This window comes from Larus michahellis, chromosome 3, assembly GCF_964199755.1.
Source record: "Larus michahellis chromosome 3, bLarMic1.1, whole genome shotgun sequence".
NCBI classification, from domain to species: Eukaryota; Metazoa; Chordata; class Aves; order Charadriiformes; family Laridae; genus Larus; species Larus michahellis.
This window is the reverse complement of record NC_133898.1, coordinates 98,500,647-98,523,964: the sequence shown is the minus strand read 5'-3', so window position 1 is coordinate 98,523,964 and position 23,318 is coordinate 98,500,647. Positions and strand designations below refer to the sequence as shown.

Sequence of the window (23,318 nt, the reverse complement as noted above, 5' to 3'; positions counted from 1 at the left end):
AAGTTTCAGTTTCCTTCATGTGCTGGAAGAGTTGGGAGACTTCACTTTCTGAGCTGAACTTGGACATTACCACTCAAAAGTTCTGGTGGTCACAGTAGTGCCTATTAATTTTTTTTTTCTTTTTAATTTTTTGTTATCAGCTTGTGTCCTGCAGAAAATCTCTTGGGGGGACACAAGCAGATGGCCACAGTAATTCCTCTCAAATTCAAAGGGTCATGAAGGTTCATAGCTCTCAGAATTTACGTGAAAGGTATTAGTGTGGCTGGCTGAAAGCTGGTCCCTCTCCCTGTTCCAAACCCCGCAAGTTTGGCAGCAAGAAGCATTGAATACTGCCAGCATAGATTTTTTTCCTTTGGTTCGTGCCCATCAGACGATCTCTCTAGAAACCAGAGCTGTTTCCATGCTGTGACCTCGGCAGAAGCATGACTGAGAGGTCTTAAGTGTCAGCGTGTGTTAGTGGAAGTTCACATTTTATTTGAAAGTGCAGTTTTCTCTATATTTCAGCTTTGCATTTCTAAATAGCCTGAAAAATTTCACTCACTGGCAGGCACACGTCTGAGCAATGGACCTTTCAGAGCCATAGGCGTGAGTTTCTGGCCAGTGGATTACATGCAGACCATTTCCTGTAGAGAATGGCTGTTGCGTTCGCTTACCAGCTCCCCGAAAATCAAGTTGCTCAGAGCTGGTAGGTGAGAAATTGCCAGGGATGCTACCTCTGGTCTGGAAGTGACGCTTTATTTCCTTGTGCGCTACCCCTTCAGCTGAACGGCCGGCACCGTGGCGTGTTTCGTGGCTGGTTTTGGTGGGTCACACCAGTGGAAAAAACGGGTGTGACGATAGATGAGTTAAGCGCACTCGCCACCCCCATGGGAAGCGTGGGGGGACCGTGGCCTGGGGGCCACGGACTGGGCGTAAGGAGCATATGAAGAAAGCGCCGGGGCATCGGGACCCCAAGGAAGGGAGGGTCGAGTGGTGAAGGCAAAGGGGGCTGCAGCAGCAGCTGGAGCCCCAGGGGCGAGCACGGGGAGCGGCGGCACCCCCGGGGCTCCCCTGGCGACTGAGGCCCGCCCGCAGCCCGGCCCCCCAGCCGCTGCCCCCCGCCCGGGGCCAGACGGCAGCCTCGGACTCCGCCTCACCGGCACCGAACTCCCCCCTCCCTCCTCCCAGCGCCGGGCTCGCAGCAGCGGAGCATCTCGGCGGCGGCACCGCCCCCCCCCCCCCCCGCCCCCTCGGTTCGCAGCCCCGCCAGCGGCGATCGGGAGCCCTCCGCGCCACCGCACGCCCACCGCCGGGAGGATGGGCTGCGGGCGGCGGCACGGCAGCCCCCCAGCTCCCTGAAGCCGCGGAGACAAAGGGAGCCAAGCGGCGGCGGCGGCAGCAGCAGCCGGGCCGGGGTGGATGCAAGCAACCATGAAAGGCTGGGTCTCCGCCTCCTCCTCCGCTGCTGCCAGAGAGCTGCCGGCTGCCGCTGCCGCTCGGAGGACTACACTGTGAAGGGGGGCGGAGGAGAGGCTGGCCGGGTTTGCCGTGCGAAGGTAGAAAGGTGTAAGGGAGCGGCGGCAAGAAAATGTCTTCTTCGGTGGGGCCCCGCGGCCCTCGCCCGCCCACGGTGCCCCCCCCGATGCAGGAGCTGCCCGACCTGAGCCACCTGACAGAGGAGGAGAGGAACATTATCATGGCAGTGATGGACCGGCAGAAAGAAGAGGAAGAGAAAGAAGAGGCCATGCTCAAGTAAGCAGACGCCAGTCATTCATTCATTCCGGCACTCATTCATGCGCCCATCGCCGGCGGGCGGCAGCGGGCGCTGCCACGGCGGGAGCCCGGCCGGTGTCCGGGGCCGCCCCGCAGGGACCCCTCAGCGGGGCCGGCGCCGCGAAGCCCCGCTCCCGACCCATAACTTCCTCCTCTCCCTCCTTCCTAGGCAGACCTGCCGGGGCTGCTGGCGGGGGGAAGCCCGGCACGGAGCGGGACGGCGGCCCTCCCCGCCCCGAGGGAGCGGAGGGGCGGGCGGAAACCCCCGGCTTGGGGGTGAGGGGCGAGGTGGGATTCCTTTGGGGTCCCCAAAACCCCGCCTCTGCCGGGAGGGGCGGCTGGGTGGGGTTTCCCTGCGTGCGGGAGCCTCCGCCGCGGCCGTGCTGCCCCCGCCTGGCTCGGCCTCCGCTGCCGCCCGCCGCCGGGCCGGGGCGGCTGCCCCCGACCGCCGCCCTGTGTCCCCCCGCTCCGCCTTCCCCGGGCGCGGCCGCCGCCTCCTCCCGGGAGGGCAGCGGGCTGTGAGGCAGCTGGGAGCGGGGACGGCGGGGCGTTCGTAATGAGGGGAGAAAGGCAATTAGCGGCACCGCTCGTTACGGAGGGGAGGCGTGCGTGCGTGCGCGGCCGCGGGACGGAGGGGGAGCGGGAGCGGGTTTACCCCGCTGGCGGCGGTGCGGGGGAAAGCGGGGTGTGGGCAGGTGCCATGTTTGGCAACCAGGTCCCTACAGCCTCTTTTGAACCTTTTTTCGCTCGTCCCGTCTCCCCGCCCTCCACATCCTTGCTAAAGAGCGCATGTGACCACGTTTTCTAGCCTCCTCCATCGATAGGAGGCTTCAAACGGAACGTTACCAAATTGCCTGCTGCGAGTGATGAGAATAAACAGATTGAAGCTGTGGCCTGTGGAGGAGAATCAGGGTTTCTCCTCTTCTGCCTACCCGTCAGGCCTGTTCGCTCTGGGGGGAAAACGGTAGGAGAGGTGACTGGAATACGTGCAAGCCTCTGACGTTACCCAGACCCTCCCTGCTGTATCCTTACCTCACTGTCCTCTGGTTGCACACACCTGTGCTTGGAAGGGATGCTCGGAAGGTGTTACGTGATCTGGGTGTTTCTTTTGGCAGCAACGGAAATACCCATGTTGAGCGATGCGTGTGCCCGCTCTTCCCCGTGGTTTTCTCTGACCGATGGAGAGACCAAACCCCCGCGAGGCTCTCGACTTTGGCATGCTGGAGCTGGGACAGCGTTCCGGTATATTGCTGTCTCTGTCCCTTCCCATCATGGCTCTGAATTTTTACAGGGGGCTACTAGAGGTGATTGCAGCCACCGGGTACTGACGCCCAGCTGCTGGGGTTGCTTATTGCCGAGGAGCCGGCCGGGAGCGTGGTGTTTGGATCTCGGTCCAGGAGGAAGAGTTCAGTTTGCTGTTCATTACGCTTGGGGTGTGGCTGGTTGTGGAGGTGGGGTGGCTGCAACGAGAAATGTTCTGTGAAAATGCATCGTGTTAGTCAATGTAGGGAAGCCTAAGTGAAAGATCCCTCCTCAGTTTCTATTTGTCAGAAGAAAATTAAATAAAGGAGTAGCTCAAAGGCTCTAAACTACATTTATCCTTCTCCCATTCCTTGTCATCCAGCACAGTTACTTCCCTATAAATATTTAGCTTTTATTGCGTGAAGAAGATAACTGGTTCTGTGATGATGCTGTAGAGCAATACTATAAATCTTAGAGTCACTGCAAGAATGAACTTTTGTTGGTAGAGATGGTAATTTCTCAGCTCTATTCTTGTTAACATGGAGTAGAGGATAAATTTTCCTCCTTTTTTTTTCCCCCCATTTTTTTTCTTCTGCTCTTCTTTTGCATTGGCATTTCTGAATTCTGGACTGACACTTTTGTGTGAGATTACGGGAATCTTCAGCAGTTTTACTAAATGAATTTAGGACACTTTAAATACAAGTTTTAGAAGAGGTCAAAAATTGTGCTTTGTGAATTCAACTTGAAATTACTTTATATTATCTTCAGAGGTTTGTGATACCCGGAGTTAAAAGTTTATTTCCTTACAACAGTTCTTTGAAATCATGAGAATAACAGCCTAGGCTCTCCATTGGTCTGAGAAATTGTGATTTTAAATAGATTTTTTTCTTGAAATAAAGAGACAGATATTATTAGAAAATACATTGGGAAACTTACAAACCTATATACTCACTTTAGCTATAGCATTGGTTTTCAAAAATTAGGTCGCAGCAAATAGTTTTCATATGGATTATGATTCGACTCTTACGGAGAGCCACTAGATTTTCTGAGATTATTCGCCTTTTCTATACGCTGAGCACTTACTTCCTTTTTGGGGACAGGAGTTAGACACATCTTTCCAGAGAGGAACTCTTATAAGATTGGATTTTGAGACAAGAATTACCTCCATAATTTTGTAGAGGTTTGTTACAGATATACAATGGTGCTGTCTAGATGACACAGCTATATTATGAAAGTCATATATTGTCACCATCCCTTCCTGTTATCTTCAGTAAAAGTTTTTCTGATTATCCAAATGTCTTGGCAAAACAGCCACCAGTTTTTGTTTAAAACCACCTGGCGGAGAAATGTTTCCGTCTGTAACACCCACATGCAAATCTGCAGTGTCCCCTGGAAGTGAAGCTGATCTCTGTTGCAAACTGGGCTACCTGCGATCCTGGGCCCATCAGAGGCCGGATGCAGGCTGTCTTGTGAATCACAAGGGCTAAAAAAGGGTGCAGTGTTTCTCTCCTGCTTTGGATGTCCTGATAGCAACAAAAGTTTCTGAAACAGCACTTGTAATTTGCCTTTCCAGCACTCCTCATGGCAGAAAACTGTAGGGAGAATTATCAGTTAAACTACTGTGTGCTTCACGTGATGATCACAAAGTTGCGGGTCCAAGGGAATTTGCGGTGTTCCTGTGAGCAGACTGTAAGGATTTCAGGAGAAATGAAAGAGATTAGCGTCATCAGTAAAGAGGCTGTGTCTCTCTCCTCCGGGTCTGTACCTCTCGGTCTTCCTGAGCCCGTTCCTGACTCTGAGCGGAGAGCCTTCTCCTGACACCTCTCTGCCGGTTCCTGCTGACACCGGCGTGAACCGCAGCGCGCCAGCCGGGAGCAGGGAGCTGTTACAGGGAGCAGGACGATGGACAACTGAATGCTTCCGCTGCTTGCTCTGGAGAAAGGCAGAAATGCGTGCTTCGGTTTGAAACCACCTGCTCTATTTCCGGGAATTTGCCGTATCTGCCAGTTCATAGGCCTGCTGATTTTCCTTCAGCAGTCTGGGGCTAACGGAGCTTGGCACAGCCTTAGGGTAAAGGCATGCAACTTCTCCTGGCCAGCGTGACTTTCTTTTTCTAGGTATACCTGGTCAGTGGCAGAGACCTCATCCTCCCCTCACCCTTCCGATACCAGGTTGCAAGCTGCTCTGTGTGGTGTTTGTGGAAGGGGACCATTCTGCTCTCCTGTGACCTGTTGAACACCTTAGAGCAATGTGTTGAGGAGCTGGGGCTTTTGTGAAGGTTCCTCTTTTTGCTTTTTTTTTTATGAACAGGTGCACCTTGGCATGAGGAGCACTTTAACCTTAGCCAGTGGCCTTAAAATTGCCTTTACATCCAAAGATGGGTTTTGCGTTCCCACTGTAATAGGGGCAGTGTCACTAGGTACGCCCGAGAGCATATCCGTGCCTTCCTCCAGTGAAGTGCGCTCCCGGTCTGGTGTATGGCACTGAAGACTCAAATCCACATAAGCACTTCGATGCTTACCTGGCACTAAGTAGAAACTGAGGCACCTTGGGTGCAGTCCATGAAATCTTTCCCTAGTGGTGCCTCTGAGAAGCTGGCTGTCCCTGTGTGTCCAGGGCATGTAGGACCAGAGCACGTGAGTGCCTTGGCTGCTGAATTGCTGCTGTCTGTCTTATACCTAAGCCTGCTGGGGAGTCACAAACTATGCAGTAGTATACTTAAGTCCTCTGAAAGACCTGACGCTAATACATTTTAACTTAGTGGAAACAATTTGGCTTCCCATAGAAAGAATGACAAGTTTATGGGCCAGGAGCCTAACTCGATGTCAAGCCCCGTAAGAAGAGCTCTCCTTGCAGAAGAGCTGTCTTGCTCTCATGCTATGTGCTTCTGGTTACCCAGGGCTGTTAATGCAGCCTTTTTTTAAAAAGTCAGAGAAGTTTAAAATACAGAGAGGTAGGAAGCAGGTTCTCCTCCCTCCCAGCTGAATGATCTTGCCTTGGGGCTTCAGAGCTTTGCCTTTTTGTTCCACTCTGGTTGGGAGAGCTTCACCTTCCTGCCAGCCACACCTTTGACAGCAGCATGGAGAACAGTCTGTTGAGTAGGTGAGGCTTTACCATGGTACACTCAACTCTGATCCACTCTGGTTTCCCTGTTTCCCACTGACTGTGCCAGATTTTGCGGGTGTCTCTGAAGACTGTAGTCTCTAGCAGCTCTGTTAATTGGAGCTTGGCCTTACAGACCCAAGCTTCTGCTGCTCCTGTATGAATAAATGTTTGCGTAGGACAGTGGTGGAACATGCCATGACCTCCTCTGCAGACTAACTCAAATTGGAGGCATTTTTTCCTGTTTTACATGGTAGATACTCCTGTAGCGGAAAGGGAAGAGGTTCCTGTTGAGTGGCTGGTATGTCTATCCTGAAGTCCAGATGTTGCCCTACAGGTGACTCTGATGTAGCTAACAAATTGTGAGGAAGTGTGAGAAGGAAATTTTTCATTGAAGCTGAAGAGAAAAACAAAGCATAATTTGCAAAAATGGAGGGACATCCTCTCCCCATTTTAAAGGAAAAATAGTTTAAAAGTCTTAAGTGTACACTCAAACACTAGCTAGCCTGAATCACCTACATTGTTTGTCAGTGTAAGGTGCCTTGAAGTGAAATGACCCCAGTTAATGTAGAGCAAACTTCAACCATAGTCAAATCACAGAACTATAAATATGTACGTACTTAAGCTGAAGTTTGTTTATGTGCAATTGTGTGCCTTATCTCATTGGGTTAGTTAAGTACTAAGTGCAAACCACGGCAGCTGTGAACACAGCTAGTGGAGCTCCAGTTCTGTTCTGCAGTGGCCTCTCACAGCCCAACAGGACCATACACTGGGACAGGCAAAGTACTTTTCTCCACCCCTGGTGGACCAGTAGCTTATCAAATTGGGGAACAGCTATAAATCAACCTTAGTCAAATTTTGGCCAGAAATTAGATGACGGTTCCTAGTTACCACAACAGTCATTTTCTGGAGCAAATTTAAGTGGGGACAAAAGCTCTTACTAGCTTTCTGATCGGATTTATCAAGACTGTGAAAGAGGGTTTTTTCCAAGGTAGTGACAATAGTAGGAAACTTAACTCAGAGACATAGGACGTTCATTGTAGTTTTGTAACTCTAATTGAGTAGTTTCTGTAGAGAGTCTAGCAGCTGCTGAAAACCTTCCCACATCTTAAGAGAGTTATTTCAAGATTTGCCATGGGAGCGGCAGTTAATAATTAGGGAGAAGTTGATCCTAACACCCAATTTTGTCCATCTAGTGTGGTGCACAAACTTGATTTTAGTAGAAGTCAGGTCTCCAGAATTAAGAGGGATATTGGAGCTGCTCACTTTTCAGGGCTGCCAAATCCTGAAGTTGCTTGCATTTAGTGAGGATCTCTGTTTCAGACATCGCAAGATAACCCTTATATAGTTTCCTCTGTGCATCTGTAAGCTTCCAGCCTGAACTGCTAGCTGTGTAGCTCTGAAGATTATCAGATTGGCCAGGAGACATGTGCTCTTAACCAGTTTCCTGGAGACAGTTTGTTTCCCCCTCCTTTTGTAACACTCGGACCACACCTAACATTGTCAGAAAACGTTGAATACTGCTCAAAACACAGTGGCAGCTGCTGCCACCCTTATTTTGTATAGTATTTATGGGCAAAATAAGGACGTAGGGTTCCAAGACCATCTTAGCCTGAATGCTAACGTAAACAGTAGGGAAGAGAGAGGTAGGATTGTTCTTCATTCCTCTGTTGAAACTTGACTACTTTGCAGAAATAAAAGGAACAGTGAAGGGGTCATCACGAGGTAGTCTGTCTTTATCCTGTCTTTAGGATAAAGGATCGAAAGCCTATCTTTAAAGCCACTGAGAAGACAAAGGTGGAATTGAGAGTACTGGGAACTGGTTGTGTGTTTGGCACCAAGGAATTAAAGGATAATATAGACAAACAATACCAGGACGCCCTCCTCTGAGTCAGACTCTTGCTTATTCTCTCCATGGTCCCATGAATCTCACTTTCTGTGCAGTGGAGCAGGAGGAATGGAGCGTGCCCTCACCTCTGCTGCTTGAAAGCCTTTATTTCTTCCTTTGTACTTAAAGGGGTTTGGAACCACCATGTTTCAGGCTCTGTGATGGAGCAGGGTGCAGAGCGCAGGTTGCTTACTGTGTGCATGGGTGGTTTAAGCCCCTCGAATCACCCAGACAGACTGTTCACATACCGCCTTGTGCCTCTGCCTGGCAGTGCCAGCTCTGATCCTGACGCTTTAGTGTACAAATCCATGGTGAAACGATTTTACTGCTGGAGGACTGCATTTTCACAGAATTACATAAAGGTTGTGGTTCAGGTTGTGGTTGTGGGCAGGACTCAAGATTGTCTAGTTTAACTGCCCACGCAGAGCAGGGCCACTTAGAGCCAATAACCCAGGACTGTGTGCAGATGGCTTTTGAATATCTCCAAGGATAGAGACGCTCTGGACAACCTTTTCCAGTGTTGAGCCACCCTCATAGTAAATAGTGTTTCCTGATGTTCAGGTGTTACCTCCTGTGTTTCAGTTTGTGTCCGTTGCCTCTGGTCCTGTCACTGGGCACCACTGAGAAGAGTTTGGCTCTGTCTTTTTTACTCCTTCCCACTGGGGATCTATACATATTGTTAAGATCCCCCCGAGCCTTCTCTTCTCCAGGCTGTGGGGACTGTTCAGGTCCCCGCTCTCTCAGCCTTTCCTTATGTGACATGCTCGCGTTCCTTTGTGGCTCATTGCTGCACTCGCTCCAGTGTGTCCGTATCTTTCTTATACCGAAGAACCCAGAACTAGACTTAGCATCCAGATGTGGCTTCACCAGTCCTGAGGCAGAGAGGAAATGTCACCTCTCTCGATCTGCTGGCAATGCTTTTCCAATCCAGCCCAGGATGGTGCTGGCCTTCTTTGCTGCAAGGGCACATTGCTGGCTCATGCTCAACTTAGTGTTGACCAGGAAACCTCAATTGCTTCTCTGCAGAGCTTCTTTCCAGCTGGTTGACCCCTAGCATGTACTGGTGCGTGGGATTATTCTTCTCCTCATGCAGGACTTGTGTCCCTTTGTTGAATGTTTTAAAGCTCAAGAGGGAGACCAGCGTCTAACGTGTTCGGAGATCAGTCTGAATCATTCAGGGGGAGGATTGCTTGTGGTCGCTGCTTCCAGCCCCTTTCTCTTTACAGCCCAAGGCCCTCACTCAGAGAGGGAGAGAGAGAACTGAACAGTGCAGAAACTATTGCTGCCCTTTGGCCACATCAGAAAGAATTTAACAGCATTTGAGGCTTGAAATTTTCACCACTCTGCGAGGCAGGTGTGGCCAGGAAGGTGTCCTGATCAAAGGAGACAACTGTGGTGACCTCAGAATTGCAAGGAGGGTTTTCATTACTTTCAGGGAATTTCAGAGAATTTGTAATGATTTTTAAGCGGAAGGAGGGCTGAGTAGTCCAGAGAGTCTACTATATACAGTCAAAATGTATTTGCAACTGCACACAGTCACGTGGTAAGGCAATTACGAGACCGTCATCGACTGTTTTACAGGGGGCCATCTCACTGCCAAGGCAGGAGCAGGAGACTGTCAGCAGACAGTAGCAGATTCATAGGAATTTCCTCAAAAGCTGTAGAAGAGCAGGAGGTGATAGGGAATGACAGGCTGTAATCGGCATCCCTACCATGTTCTAGACATGGACTTCAGATCTGTATACGGTGAAATTTCAGAAGGTCTCTGCACAAAAGTGCGGACTTTTGCCCAGAGCTCTTTTCTGGCCCCAGTCTCAGCGGTGTTACTGAAATGCACAGGCCATTATTTCTGTGCCTGCGTCCTCCCACATGATTCTCCACTTGATACAAGGAGTGTATCCAAAGCTTCATGCCCGGCTTTGTCTGACATTGCACTAATACTTTCTGTCTCAGAAGTCTGTGAGTCTACAAATTCATGGGCATTATCTGTGCCCTGCAGAAGGGCGAAGACAAAGAGTGGGTGAAAGAACATGATCTCTGGGCAGGAACTTCTCAAAGTACAGGGTTGTTATAAACCCAGATCTTAAAAGGAATTAATGCAGAAGAGACCTCTTCTCTAGAGGGGGAGGGTACCCTCCCGTTGTTTGTTTTTCTGGAAAATAGCAGAGAGAGAACAACATTAAGAGAGCTTTGAAATTCTCCGTCTTGTCAGTGCCCTTTATTTCTGAAGACTCATGTGAAGAATTTTTTGCATCCTTGGATACAGAAAAGCAACTAACAAAGATGTAGCGTGCTTCCTCCCTCAGGCAGTTACTAAGCATTTTAAGACTTGAACTTAAAACCTTAAGAAAAGGCGATTTAAAAATTCTGCTGCCCTTGCATTCAGGCTTGTTTGGGACGCAGGCGTTATTGAAAGTGGAAAATGACAAAATTGAAATTTTATTTTTGGTTGCCAATAATTAGAGCCAGTTATAACTTCTATCCAGTTTTACCTTCTCCTTCACTCTACCCACTGGTGCCCGCTGCATTTGTCTTCTCCCCTGGGCCTACCAGTTTTAATTAATAGATGCTGGCATGCAATTACGTTTTGGGGGAAAAGACTTGAGTGTCTACAGTTTGACTCTAATTCCCAGTGGTGATAAAACATATAAGAAAATCTTATGCGATCGGTTACAAACACAGAGTGGCTTCATTCTGCTTTTTGGAAATACATGCATATAATTTACAATTACTGGAATGATTTGCACCTGATGAGGGCTGTGTGATTTACCCCAGTCAGACCCATAAGGATCCGTAAGGATGCAGATATCTTATCAGATCTCTGCATCTATCAAGAGTTATCATTGTTTTATCCCTTCTTTTATACTTTACAGATATGGTAAAATATTATGCAATGTTTATGGTGTTGCCCAGTTTTGGAATCTAGGCAGTAAATGTTAGTCAGAGTTATTTTTGGTTTTCACAATAAAACAGCAGAAAAAAGTACCACTATCAGTTTGCTTTAATAGTTACTTAGGTAAGACAATTTGCACAATGCGATAGGATGGCATTGTAATTCTTTGTACTTATAACTGAAGTAATCATCCTCAAAATTTGATTGCGTATGAGATACTTATGTCCAGAGAGAGTTTTAAACAAGAAAGCCATATTCCAAATATATTTTCTGGCACTGTTACAGAGGCAAGAAAAGCTACTTGCAATTTTCAGAATAATGACACACACGAAACCATTCATACTCTTGCTACTTCAGAGGCATGAAGAGACACAGCATGATGAATAGCTGTTTCCAGACAGTTCTAGATTGAATTTAGAATATCTATTTTGGCATGCATTTCTGAGTTTGTTCTCATCAGGCGTGTCTTAGTTTCAGCATCAGGACTTTGTGCACTTTGCTTATGATAAGCATTGTTAGTACTGTTGAAGGTAGGGGGGTGTGTCTGTCTGTGCATGCTTTTTTTTTTTTCAGATATCTGTAATAAAATCCGGTAGTGTTTGAAATCTCCTAATTTTTCAGTCGGTCTTTCCTATATTAAGCCCTCTTGGAATCACTGAAGATCTGCCCTGGGAGTTACTTTTTGATCAGGGGTGAACCTAGCAGACAGAGCTACTCTTTTTAATGACGACAGTGGTGGATCTAGCAAACTAACTGTTTCAAATTCTGAGAATCTGGGGTGTAACCAAAGAATAATTTTCTCTGTATTTCGGGCTTTAGATGAGCACCAGATTTCGTTAGAATGGTGGCTTGCATCAAAATACAGTTATTTACTCTAAGGTCCTTAATTGAGAGTTATTTTTTTAAACTGCATTATGTGAAATTTATTAGGACATTGCTCATGAATACAGCACAGCCCAACCATGCTGTTTTAGTGTGAGTACTATTATATTGCAAAGAAAAAGTCTACTACTCTTCTAGCAAGAAAGAGAGCGCTCTGTTTGTTCTGAGAATTGCTAATGGAAGTCTTCACATGCTTGAATGACCTACGTGTGAAGTGTCTTCTCAAGTGTTTCTCTTGGTTAACAATACTGCATACTTTGAATTGATCAAACAAAGAAATTACGTAGGCTAAAGTCTGTCTACATCTCATACTAGCAGGTCTAATAAAAGATACTACATATTTTTACAAACTTAGTTTGGCCTACAAGCCTAGCAAGCATTACAAATTTTGTAGTCACTGCTCGTGAAGATTTCGTCTAGCTTTTTTGTGAAATATATATTAATTCTAAAGTCTTTGAATATACTGTGAAGGCTTTAGAATCATCAATAAACTAGGATTTTGTAATATTGATATTGATACATCATTCTCATTCCAGATATATAGCAAACCTACAGTCCTGTACTTTACAAACAATCCAAAGATTTAACTATGGGCTATTTGCATCAGTATATATTAATCATGTGGAAGTATTCTACAGATCAAATGATTAGTAATAGGACTTTGGAGAGAAATGACAATGAAGCAGTTTATGTAACAAAAGGCCATTTTGGAACTGGATGATTGGATATGATTAGTTGTGTTTTGAGCCATGATTTGTTAGTATAACTGTTTTCTTTTGACGATTCCATTGGTCTTGGAAAAAGCATCAAGACCTATGCAAAACCAGACATAGTGGCTGTCTGAAGTTTCTAGTATCTTTTCTTTACACAATTTCTTTAGCGCTTGCATGTACTAAGAAAGCAGTCATGTTTCAGTTATGTTCATTATTCTCTAGGTTTCTAATTAGCCTTTTATATGAAGTTATTTCAAAATAAACTCGTTGCACTTTTGCATATTTGCAGTATTAACTTTAGAATCATTTTGACATTTGACATCAGGCGGCTAAATTCTGTACTGATTAAATGAAGTTGCGCAAACGTAGATAAAAACATAACGTGAAGGCTTGAGCGGTAAAAGGACATGAAGAATCTACGAGTATTTCAGTTACTTTAGGTGATAAGTCTCCTTGGTACTGTTATTTATTGCAAAAATTTTGACATTGCATGACAAACTTTAGCTGTACAGTTTAATGTTCTGCCGGCTATGTGTTTTATCTGTGGATGTAGAACAGGAAGGCAGCTGGTTGATGGAGTGCACGGTGCATGAGGCTAGGCAGTTGAGAAGAAAGGACAGAATTTATGAGAACTCTAGATCATCCTAGTTTAAGTCTATTGATTTTGGCCCTGGATGCCACCTGCAGAGTATCAGGGTGATGGGTTTGCACCTTATAGATGAAAATTAGAAGAGATTTTTGTATATGTACGTGTGCTTGTGCCTAAGAATATGGAACCAAAAGTATGTACAGAAATATGTACAAGTTGTTTTATGGACTTTAATTGCAACATTATGTTGCTGAGCATCGCTTGAAATACGCGGAGTGCATTGGTGAAATTTGATCATGAGCTGAAAATTGGGAACAATTTTGCCTGCAGTCGTATCATGGGGACAGGTGACACAGTTGAATAAGTTGGTGTTGCGCACCAGCAGAACGTTGTATTGCTGCGGTCCTGTGCCTGTGCTGAGTTTGATTAATTTCCGTGAATCCGTGCCTTTGAACAAGTGTCACTGGAAGCACCTCTGTTAACTGGAGTAAGACCTAAGTGTTGTTGAGTCTGTTTAGGTGGAATAGGTCCTTGTAAGTCTTGCATTTTGCAGAAAGAAGCATATTTTCCTCAAATGCATTCACTAACTGTTCGTTACTCCCCAAGCTTTACGTAGAAAGTAAATCTCAGAAGAGTGAAACCAAGACATAGCTACATACATTCCTGGAAAAAAAAGAAAAAAAAGCCATTTATCACTGTTCAAAAGTGTATCTGTATTTTTTTTAATTACTTTGTGTTGTGTGTATCCCTAATTTCCTGCAGTCTTCATGGTGTATTTTGTTTTCCTTTTTTTTCTCCAAAAAGCTTTTTTTAATATACTCATAGAAAGGAACGGTATTCACTCAGAGGTGGAGATTGCAGAGTTATATTAATGGATTGTGATAGTGTGTGTGTAAAAAGTGTGTAAATTCCTTTGAGATTAAATGCACAGTACATTTTTCTTATATTTCAGAGGAAAATTAGTTATTGATTTTTTAATGAGAAATCTATTCTAAGAATATAGAATCGCACTAGCATATTATGATTCTTGTATTTTCTGTTTTTAGATGATTTGATATTGATTGCAGTTTTTAAATTTAAAAGCCCTCACATTTATAAGCAAAATCTCTTCATAATTTATTTTGCGTTTTTTTTTTTTCTCGTAAAAATAATGAGCTTAAAGCAAAACACCCTCCCTTAAAAAAAAGTCTCTTTCAAACAATTATGGCACTCACCATAAAATAACTTGCACCAGGAATTGTTTGGACTGGACTGACCGGTGCAGGGAATCAGCAGTGAATTTACAGGTTTGTTCACCTTTTTCTGGTGGGGATGTTTCAAGTTCTAAGCTTGTCCCTATCTGAACAGGTTTAAACAGTCCCGGAAAAGGAGGTGGGGAGTTCTAGTTACATGGCAGATGAGACAGTGCTCTCTCTTTCATCCAGCCAAGACGATCTGATTCTTTCTTTCCTGGTATTTATCCTATATGGGATCAAAAGTAAAAAAGCCGAGGTTTCCTTGAGGTAAAGTAAAGTTAATGAAGTTAACAATACGAGGGAAGAATCTGGAGGAGAACAGCAGCAACAGTGGTGCTTCCTATTATTGGAGGGCGGGGGGGGGGGGATGTCCTCTTTGTTTTTTACAGGGTTGGCAGATTGGCAATGCTTTCAGCTCTCTCCTTGCGGAATTTATGGTCAAGTACGCTTTTTTCTGTCTGCATTTAAGCATTTGCCATATTTCTCTGAAATCAAGACCTTGTCAGGGTGATTCATGGTTTCTGTCACCTTCCGTTGGATTACTGCAACGTATTGCACATGGGATTACCCTTGAAGGCGGTCCTGTTGATCTCATATAGTGCATTTCACTTTTCCCTCTGCTTCCTCTTGCATGTAATTCAGCTTAAAGCAGAACTTTCCTTCCCATGTACCGATAAAATGGAGGTCAACAGAGACCACAGAAGAACAGCCTTCTTAAGTAGACAGGATGGGGAACTTCCACGCACAGCGTTAGCGGAGGGGCCATAAATTTGAGAGCTTTCTACGAAAGCCAGAGTTTGATGAGCTTTCTGCGAGGACCACCCGTTTGTTATGTGAAAGTTGCAGAGGTGGAAAGGAACAAATCTTCCTGGCAATTTACTTAATGGTGTAAAATACCAGGTGTTAAATTTTGAAGACAGGCCCTTGCATGTCTGGCATTCATAAATTAACCGAGAAAATCAATAAGTGACTTCGGCAACTGCCACCCTTTTGACTCCCTTGTCGGAGGCCAAGAACCGAATGAACAAGAAAATTAAAAGTGTTTTCCCTGAAGGAAAAGGAAAAATAGTTTTTCCTCCAGGCTAAAGTTGAGGCCACTGAGAGTACGGGAAAGCTTTTTCTTGCTGTGTTACCATAGTCTGTCTGAATCTAGCAGTCTGCAGGTTTTTATACTGTGAAGTTGTGCCCTTCTTATTTGATATCAAGTTGTTTCTCCTTCAGAGAGCTGCACCCCAGGGCTGTCAGCCTCCTGTTTTTTATTAGTTACCAAAACTTTTTTTGTTGTATTTTCTAAGACTGAAAAGTACTACTACTCTCTGTTCACTAGAAGACGGTTCAAATTATGCCTGGTAATACTGTGGTGCTTCCCAGTGGTATTCTAAACCAATTTATGGTGTGTGTATCTTTATCTCGTAATATATTTTTCATTAAGGCTTTCAACTTTACTTACCCTCCAGATGTTTAAATCATGTATATGACATATATATCTTACCGATTATATACAATATATGCAGGACATCAGAGTTCAATCTGTAATATTTTAGGAACATGTGCAGTTTTTTCTTTTTCCTCATTCCAGGTGTTACAATCATGCTCTTGATAAAATAAACTCCTAGGCAAATCAAGTTGAGTTAAAGAGCCATTCTATACATATTAAATTGCATTTCTGTTTAAGGTGAGCTTCCTGCCAAACCGTGAGGAAATTGCAGTGTTGTTCAGTGCAAATGTCATGCTCCGTTCAGAAAATGTGGCTACGAGGATGAACTGTGGTGGGTGTTCAGTGACAGAAAGCACTGTCCAGTGGTGGCCCAGGGTCTGCCTGCGCCACCCCTGGAGGTATGGTGACAGCACAGAAGCCACGCTTGTGTCTCCCAGGAGGGGATTTCCTTGTGTAAACACGTCTCTGCTACTATTTGAGATGTCGTGTGGTACCCCTCCTTGCCTCCCAGAGGAAAGGGGAGGAAAGGGTGGGAAGCTGGTTGCTATTTTAAACCAGGTTTTGCAGTGGTGGGCAGCAGGGAGTGGAGGGAGCCGGTGGTGGTCGCTGTAGCCGACTGGCACGGAGCTCCCTCAGGCACATCATGGGTGGCTAGTGGAAGCAGTCCCTGGACCATCCAGGTTCCATTGCTGGACACAGAGAGCAATGGCGAAAGCTTCAGCTCAGTCGGTGGGTCTGATTGCGTTTTCAGACCTGTGCAGCAGCCTGCCACTTTCTCCAGATCCCTCCTGTGGGATTTTCGAGATCACTGTCTTTCCTTTGGGGATCTCTCATTTCTCAAATATTATGGCTATTGAGGTAAGGGCGTATTTCCCTCCACATGAGAAGCAATACCTTTTGAATGTGAATTATCATTAAACAGCCATCAATGAAACTGAGATACTTTGTTTGATAAAATCCTTATTTTATTTTATGGTGTTAATCCTGAATCTCGTGCTAGCTCAGGTGTTTTAAATGTTCTTACGAGGTAACCACCAGATTAATGAGAAGAGACTGCAAAATGGTCGGCGTTTTGCATTGTGCTAGCAAGGCTATTCACTAGAAAAACTATGGTTGCTTAGTTGCCATGGGAGAGGGAAAAAGAGGAGAGGAGAAGATGAGAGTGCGGGCTGCGGCCTTGCGAGGGACAGCGGGGAAGGGGAAAGTGAGTGAGTGGGAAACCGTAAGAAAGCACACGTCCCTCAAGGCACAAAAATTTGGGCTCAGAGGGCGTACAGGCAGATCTGTGGGGATCAGACAGAGGAGGAATATATGACAGGAGAGAGATGTGAGGGGAAGGCTGGAATCAGCTGGGGTGGGAGCCTGGAAGTAGGCTGTGAGTGATGCAGCTGCCTGTTCATCTAGTGCAGAACAAGCGTAAAATAGCACTTGTGCACACTGAGAGTTGGGTAATGAAAAGTGATGGATCCTTTGGTAGCAGACCTGGGACTCGCGTATTTATGTGTCTGTTTCACTTCGGGTTTGAACTGGAGATGGTTAAGCACACAAACCAGGAGGAGGTGAACGTTTATTTTCAGTGTGAAAATAAATAAATAAATTAGAAGGCAAGAAGGAAATACAAAGGCTCAGAAACGCTCAGAGCGCGAGCCAGCCTCATGGCTGTGAAGAGAGGGGTCTGACTCATTGGGATCAGATGCTTGGGGCTTGGCAGAGCTGCTTTCCTGGATCCGGCGGGCTTGGATGGTGCAGCGAGAGCATCCGGAAACACAGGGTAGCTTGACTGAAGAAGGAACTGGACACCTCGGTGCGTTTGAATTGAATGTTCCGAGAAAATCAGCATTTTATAGCATCGCCTAACTACTCTTTGGCTGTCCCGAACCTTCTCATTGAAAGGTAGATCCATGTAAGAGATCTGGTCTGGTTTAACAACTAGGGTGCTTAGGTCTCCTCCTTGTTTGTAGCAGAGGACTTGGAAACCCAGCCCAGCCACACCTTAAGAGTTCCTAAACCTGATAGTAGTAATCCACATTATTATTTTTCAATACAATTTGCCCTGTTACCTCAGTCTTGGAACTTTGGGGTCTTTGGCGGCAGTGGAGGGCTACAAAGATGATCAGAAGGCTGGAGCCCCTATGCTATGAGGACAGGCTGAGAGAGTTGGGGTTGTTCAGCCTGGAGAAGAGAGGGCTCCAGGGAGACCTTACAGCAGCCTTCCAGTACCTAAAGGGGGCCTACAGGAGAGATGGGGAGGGACTCTTTATCAGGGAGTGTAGCGATAGGACATGGGGTAACGGTTTCAAACTGAAGGAGGGTAGGTTTAGATTAGATACCAGGAAGACATTCTTTACTGTGAGGGTGCTGAGACACTGGAACAGGTTGCCCAGGGAGGCTGTGGATGCCCCATCCCTGGAAGTGTTCAAGGCCAGGCTGGATGGGGCTTTGAGCAGCCTGGTCTAGTGGGAGGTGTCCCTGCCCATGGCAGGGGGGTTGGAACTGTATGATCTTTAAGGTCCCTTCCAGCCCGAACCGTTCTATGATTCTATGATTCTTTGCGGTTTTGAATATTTGGAATTTGCTTTAATGTTATTGCTTATAAGAAGCGTGCTTCCTCTGGTTAGGAAAGGGCCCCTGCTGTCACGGGAGCTGCATGACAGAGGGTTGTGGAAAGGCCCCGCACTGGGAGTTTACCTTCCTCACAGAGTAAGCAGAAAAAAAGGGTGACAAGGTATAAAGAGCACGACGAGATCAGCTGTAAGGCAGCACTAAATGTCGTGTTAGTCTCGGGGTTTACAGGCAGGGTGCCATGTCCCCTGCGTCTGTCCAGCCTTGTCATCTCCAGCCTGGCATATTGGAGGTTGTGTGCGTGTACGTATTAATCTGTGCAGGCACGGTGCCTGAGGGAATGGTGTGTGTTTGTGTGCTTTTGTTTTTAATTAAAGGCGGCACCTCTGCTTTTTGGGTGGGTGAAGAATGGAGCTAAAAGGAATCAGCTGAATAGAAAGAAGAAGGAGTAAAAGAGGTTGAAGTCTGAGGCAAGGGTGCAAGTACAGGTGAAGGACTGAGCAGGCAAGAAGAAGAGAACAACGGAGGCAAAGAGATCACTGTACAGCAGCGACCTTAATCCAAACCATACAGAAAGTGCTCTGAACATGTAAAGGTCCCTGTTTTGCTGAATCAGCAGCCGCTCTTGGCTGGGAAATCTCCCTGGTGCTTTTCTGTAGTTTTTCCCCAGTACCACAGTCTGGTGGGTAGGGAGAGCTCTTCAGTCCCCAGGCAGCGTGTGGAGATCTCCTTGGTACGTGTGTGTGTGGCGGTGCATGTGCATATTATATGTAGTGGTGTGCGAGACAGCATTAGAATCCTTTGCTCTGGTGTTTAAGATAAGCCACATAGGTGCATAACCTCATCAGCTGCATAGTGTCTTTTGGGGTGAGCAAACATGATAGTAGATAGTCTTATTTTACTCCCCGCACTCTTTGGTATCAGGGGCCTGCTTGGCCGCATCTAGCACTGATCCCACCAACATCTGACTCTTCCACTCTGCGTTTTCCCCAATGGAAAGGGAAAGGAGAGAGGAAACAGCATCTTAAATCCTATAGAGGTGTCATAGAAGTCTCTGCCTTGATCCTACATCCTCTGAAACAGCTGGAAAGGGGAAGAGAAGCATTACCAGTTCTTCATTGCCCTTTTTTCTCAATGTAGAAGACCCCATTTGGTTACACTATGAACCTTATTTTCACAATTAAAGATTGTCACGCAGTAATACCGTGGTTAACACAGAACTAAACCTTGACTCTCCTGGGCTGGTCTAGCTCTTTCTTTTCTAGATATTGGAGAAAGTTTGGAGATCTTTGGAGTTTTCCAAACTTGTGATGAGAAACAGATAAGCAGTAGTGTCATCCTGTATCTTGGCAGCTACAAGATGGATGTGAAAGACGCAAAGCAGTGTATCAGTGCTACATTTGGGAGGGGTGACTGTGGCAGGCAGTCTCGCACTAAACAAGTTTTGGCTGTTTTGGATGGCCTTAAGAATAGAAGGATGCGGGCTTTCATATGGAACAGGCATCTGCCCCAGTGTGTTTGATAAGGGGCGCACAATGAAATCTCAAACTGTGATACAGGTAATCATGTCTTCACAGCTACATAAGTAAATGGTACTGTTCACAGACTGCTGCTGACCACAAGCGTGCACACAAAGAGGCAGCAGTCCACCCTCACCCCACCCCCCCCAAAAAAAATCAACCCTCTTGAATATGTGATATTCAATAGCCAAAAAAAAAAAAAAAAAAGAGAAGGTGGAGGAGAGACAGAGACACACAAGTTAAGTAGGTCTGCTGGGGAAGAAGGTTGAGGGAGCTAGGATATCCTAGGGGCTGTATTAAGGATGGGTATTTCAAATCTGAGATATGTTGTAGCTTGGGACTGACAGTTTTGTATTTCTTCCCCCAAATTACAAAATAAGCGCTCTGATAGAAACAAAATTTTGACATCAGCTACTTCGTTTATCAGTGATATCTTGCGTCTCTACCAATGTGTGTGTGCTAATTTTGAAATTCGGAGTTTCAAGAAGTCACAATATGGGAGTGATGCTGTGATACATACTCACATATCTTACTGGTCATCCATTGCAAGAGCAGGGTGATTAATGATACTGTTCTTCTGAAAACATAATTTTTTCCCTTTCTTTTACATAAATGGGAAATACCTGGAAGTTACCAGCCCTTGATATTGAGCTGTCTAACCACAGCTGATAGGCAATACCCAGACCATGTGCTGGGATCCAGCAGTTCTGGAGGGGTCACTTTAATTCACAATTTAATGATTCATTTCCCACATCTTCAGTGCTTTTGGTTGAAGTTTGAGGGTAGGGATTTGCCAGAAGTGCGAACTGTGCAACTGGAAATTTGCTAATTCAGCCGCTTGGTTGCCAGAAATTACAATCAGTGTATCTCACTTTTTTCAAAGTTGCACTGCGCTGCCATGATGCTGAATGTAACTGTAGCTGGAAGACTTCTGGTAGCCTGTAACAAGCGTCAGGAGCAATTATCAGTCATTGTCATCCAGAAAATTTGTCATTCTTCTCCTACTGTTACTCTGAGATTTGTACTTCTTGATTTCACTTTAAGAAAGAATCAGTCAGGGTGTTAAATTATTGGATGGAGACTTGGGATACGATTAACCTTTGTGTGCTGCCACTCTGGAGAAGCTGGCATCTGCCTGCACCTCAGGTCTCCATGCATTAAATTGAGATAATGCTTTTCTCTTCCCTTCAGTTGTCCATCTTCTTTCTTCAGATAGTTTCTTGTCCCGGTGACTCTCCTTTCCTATGTGTTCGGATAGTCTCCAGGCTTTGCTCCCAAGAATCCGTGGTCTCAGCGGAGGTCTCAGGGCGCAGTGCTGCAAGGCAAAGCAATAATAATAAATCCAAATAAGCAGTGTTATGCTGCCTGTTTGGGACAGGATCTGGCTTTATTGGTGTCTGCAGCTGGGTCTGACCTCACCCAGTGTGCCAAAATTGGAACTTGTGTTTGGGGTTCTTCTATAAGGACTGCTGCCTCCTGGGTAGCGAAGCCTCATCCTTTGTTCAAGGTGATAATTTCCTAAGAGTCAGATATGAATACAAATCATTTTGGCAAAGGAAGATATGAATCTCTTGTATAGGGTACACAGTACAAGGAATTACCCTTTTACAATGGTAGTTCAACAGCAAGTTCAACAATTTGTGCTCGTGAGAAAGGTTCGTGTTTGCTGTTTTTAAACCTGGACACTTTGTGTCGTTAACTCAGTTAGGTAACGCGTCTTCTACATAGGCACAACTTAGTCATTTACTAAAACATTTCTGAGAAGACCCTTGAATCGCTCCGCTTGCTTTTTCTGTCCAAAGTCGTCTGTGCAGCTGGGTGATGTGTCCAAATGCTGTTTTAAAAAAGAGGCACAGCTCCAGTTGTGTGGGTGTGATGTGTGTGCTCCCTGCACGTTGTGAAGTTATTTGTGGCCGCGTATGGATTTGAAACACTTAACGACCGGCATTTCTTCGTGTGTTGAAATTTCATGCTTTGCTGTTTGATGACAGGGAACATTGTTCACCGCGTGAACAGGGAGCGTGTTTAACAAAACTCTATTTGCATAAAAATGTGCTCCACGAGAAGATGGGCGTGAATAGCATGTTCAGACATCACCTGGTCTTATTTCATTACAAAAGATGGAGGCAAACAATGACCTAATATCAGAGCTGTTAACCCACGTGTTGCTCTTTGGCCGCCTTTTCATTGTTTAAACAAGGCAGGCTCAGACTATGTATTGCTCTAAAGGTAAGTTTTTGTTACTTAAATAATTATGCACACTTAGTACCGTACGCCACATTATTTTATTTTCCTCTAAGTCACATTTATATTGTCACTCAAGTCCCAGTTGTTTAGAAGAAGTGGAAATACCCGCTGATTTTTTTGAATGGAAATCCCTCTTGTGCTGGTTGAGTGATCATGAATTTGCCTTTGGGGGTTCTGCCTTCAGAAAAACCACATCAGAAAAGCTGTTCTCCATGCTGGTCAAGGTGGCCCTTCTGTAATAAACAGCTGTACTGCTAACCTCAGTGGGGAAAAAAAAAAAAAAAGCAGATAAAAAACCCCTGCAGCTAGGAAAATGTATTGAGGACCTTAAAGCACATAAGCAAATAACATTGAAATAGAGTTTAACAACACATCGCAGCCCACGCTAGCGATACATAGTATATAGTTCTTCTGATATAGGAGTCCTTTATTTCAGTCTCCCTTCCAAAATCCTCTCTCTGAGCACATGGTTTTTACATTTTTTGGATATCATTTAATTTTAAAAACATTAAAAAAATGTTGGAGTTATTACAAACCCTTTTCGTCAGACTTTTATATAAACAAATGTAATCAATATACAGAAAAGAGTTGATTTTAGAGTTGATTCTAATTTCTTTTTTTTTTTTTTTAAGCCAGACTAGGATCTGCAGATAACACTAAGACTAAATGCGGCTCCAACTTTAACGGAAGAGAGTTAAAAAATCCAAGTTACATCTTCTGTTAATTTTCTCTATTGTTTTAGTTCATTGAAAGCTGGAAATCAAGGCCACGCTTCTTCATGAGGCATTTAATATGAAAATCTTTTTTTGTCTGCTTATGAAGGAAAACTAAAATAGTTCTTCAAAGGGATCTTCTGATTTTTTTAATTCTCTTTTTCTGTGGGCCTTGCTACTTAATGTAAAGCTGTATTTAAATCATATTCTTGCTAATGTAGAATTCAAATTATATTAGAACGAAAAGTTTCACTGCTTTCTAGACCTTATCTGGCCCTTAATTAGACACCATAAACCTTGGTTTAGTGTATAATAAAGTGCAAACTGCAAAATATAATCTTCTTTCCAAGTGCAGCAGTGACAGTCTTCTGTGCCCTGAAGTACAGGATGCTACTGGAAAATTAGGGGCTGTTTTAAGAGGCCACAGGGCCTAATGAGTAATATACTTCCAGTAGTTTAACAAGCGGCTCCTGCAAAAATTGTTTCCTTTTAGCCAGGGATAATACACCATGTGCATGTTCTGCCCCAACCAAGGGATTTTC

At 45.3% G+C, this 23,318-nt stretch overlaps 1 protein-coding gene across 47 annotated transcripts in view; it reads left to right on the top strand.

Annotated features, from left to right (window-relative positions):
* The first annotated feature begins 1,150 nt into the window (after positions 1-1,150).
* Positions 1,151-23,318, top strand: part of RIMS1 (regulating synaptic membrane exocytosis 1) — a 342,439-nt gene continuing 320,271 nt past the window's right edge. For 46 of the 47 annotated variants that reach the window (XM_074581408.1, XM_074581382.1, XM_074581377.1 and 43 more), the window contains exon 1: positions 1,151-1,731. In XM_074581408.1, the coding sequence (XP_074437509.1) occupies positions 1,568-1,731 (164 nt within the window). In that variant the 5' untranslated portion in view covers positions 1,151-1,567. The remainder of the gene's footprint in view (positions 1,732-23,318) is intronic. The other variant, XM_074581375.1, reaches the window with a different exon arrangement.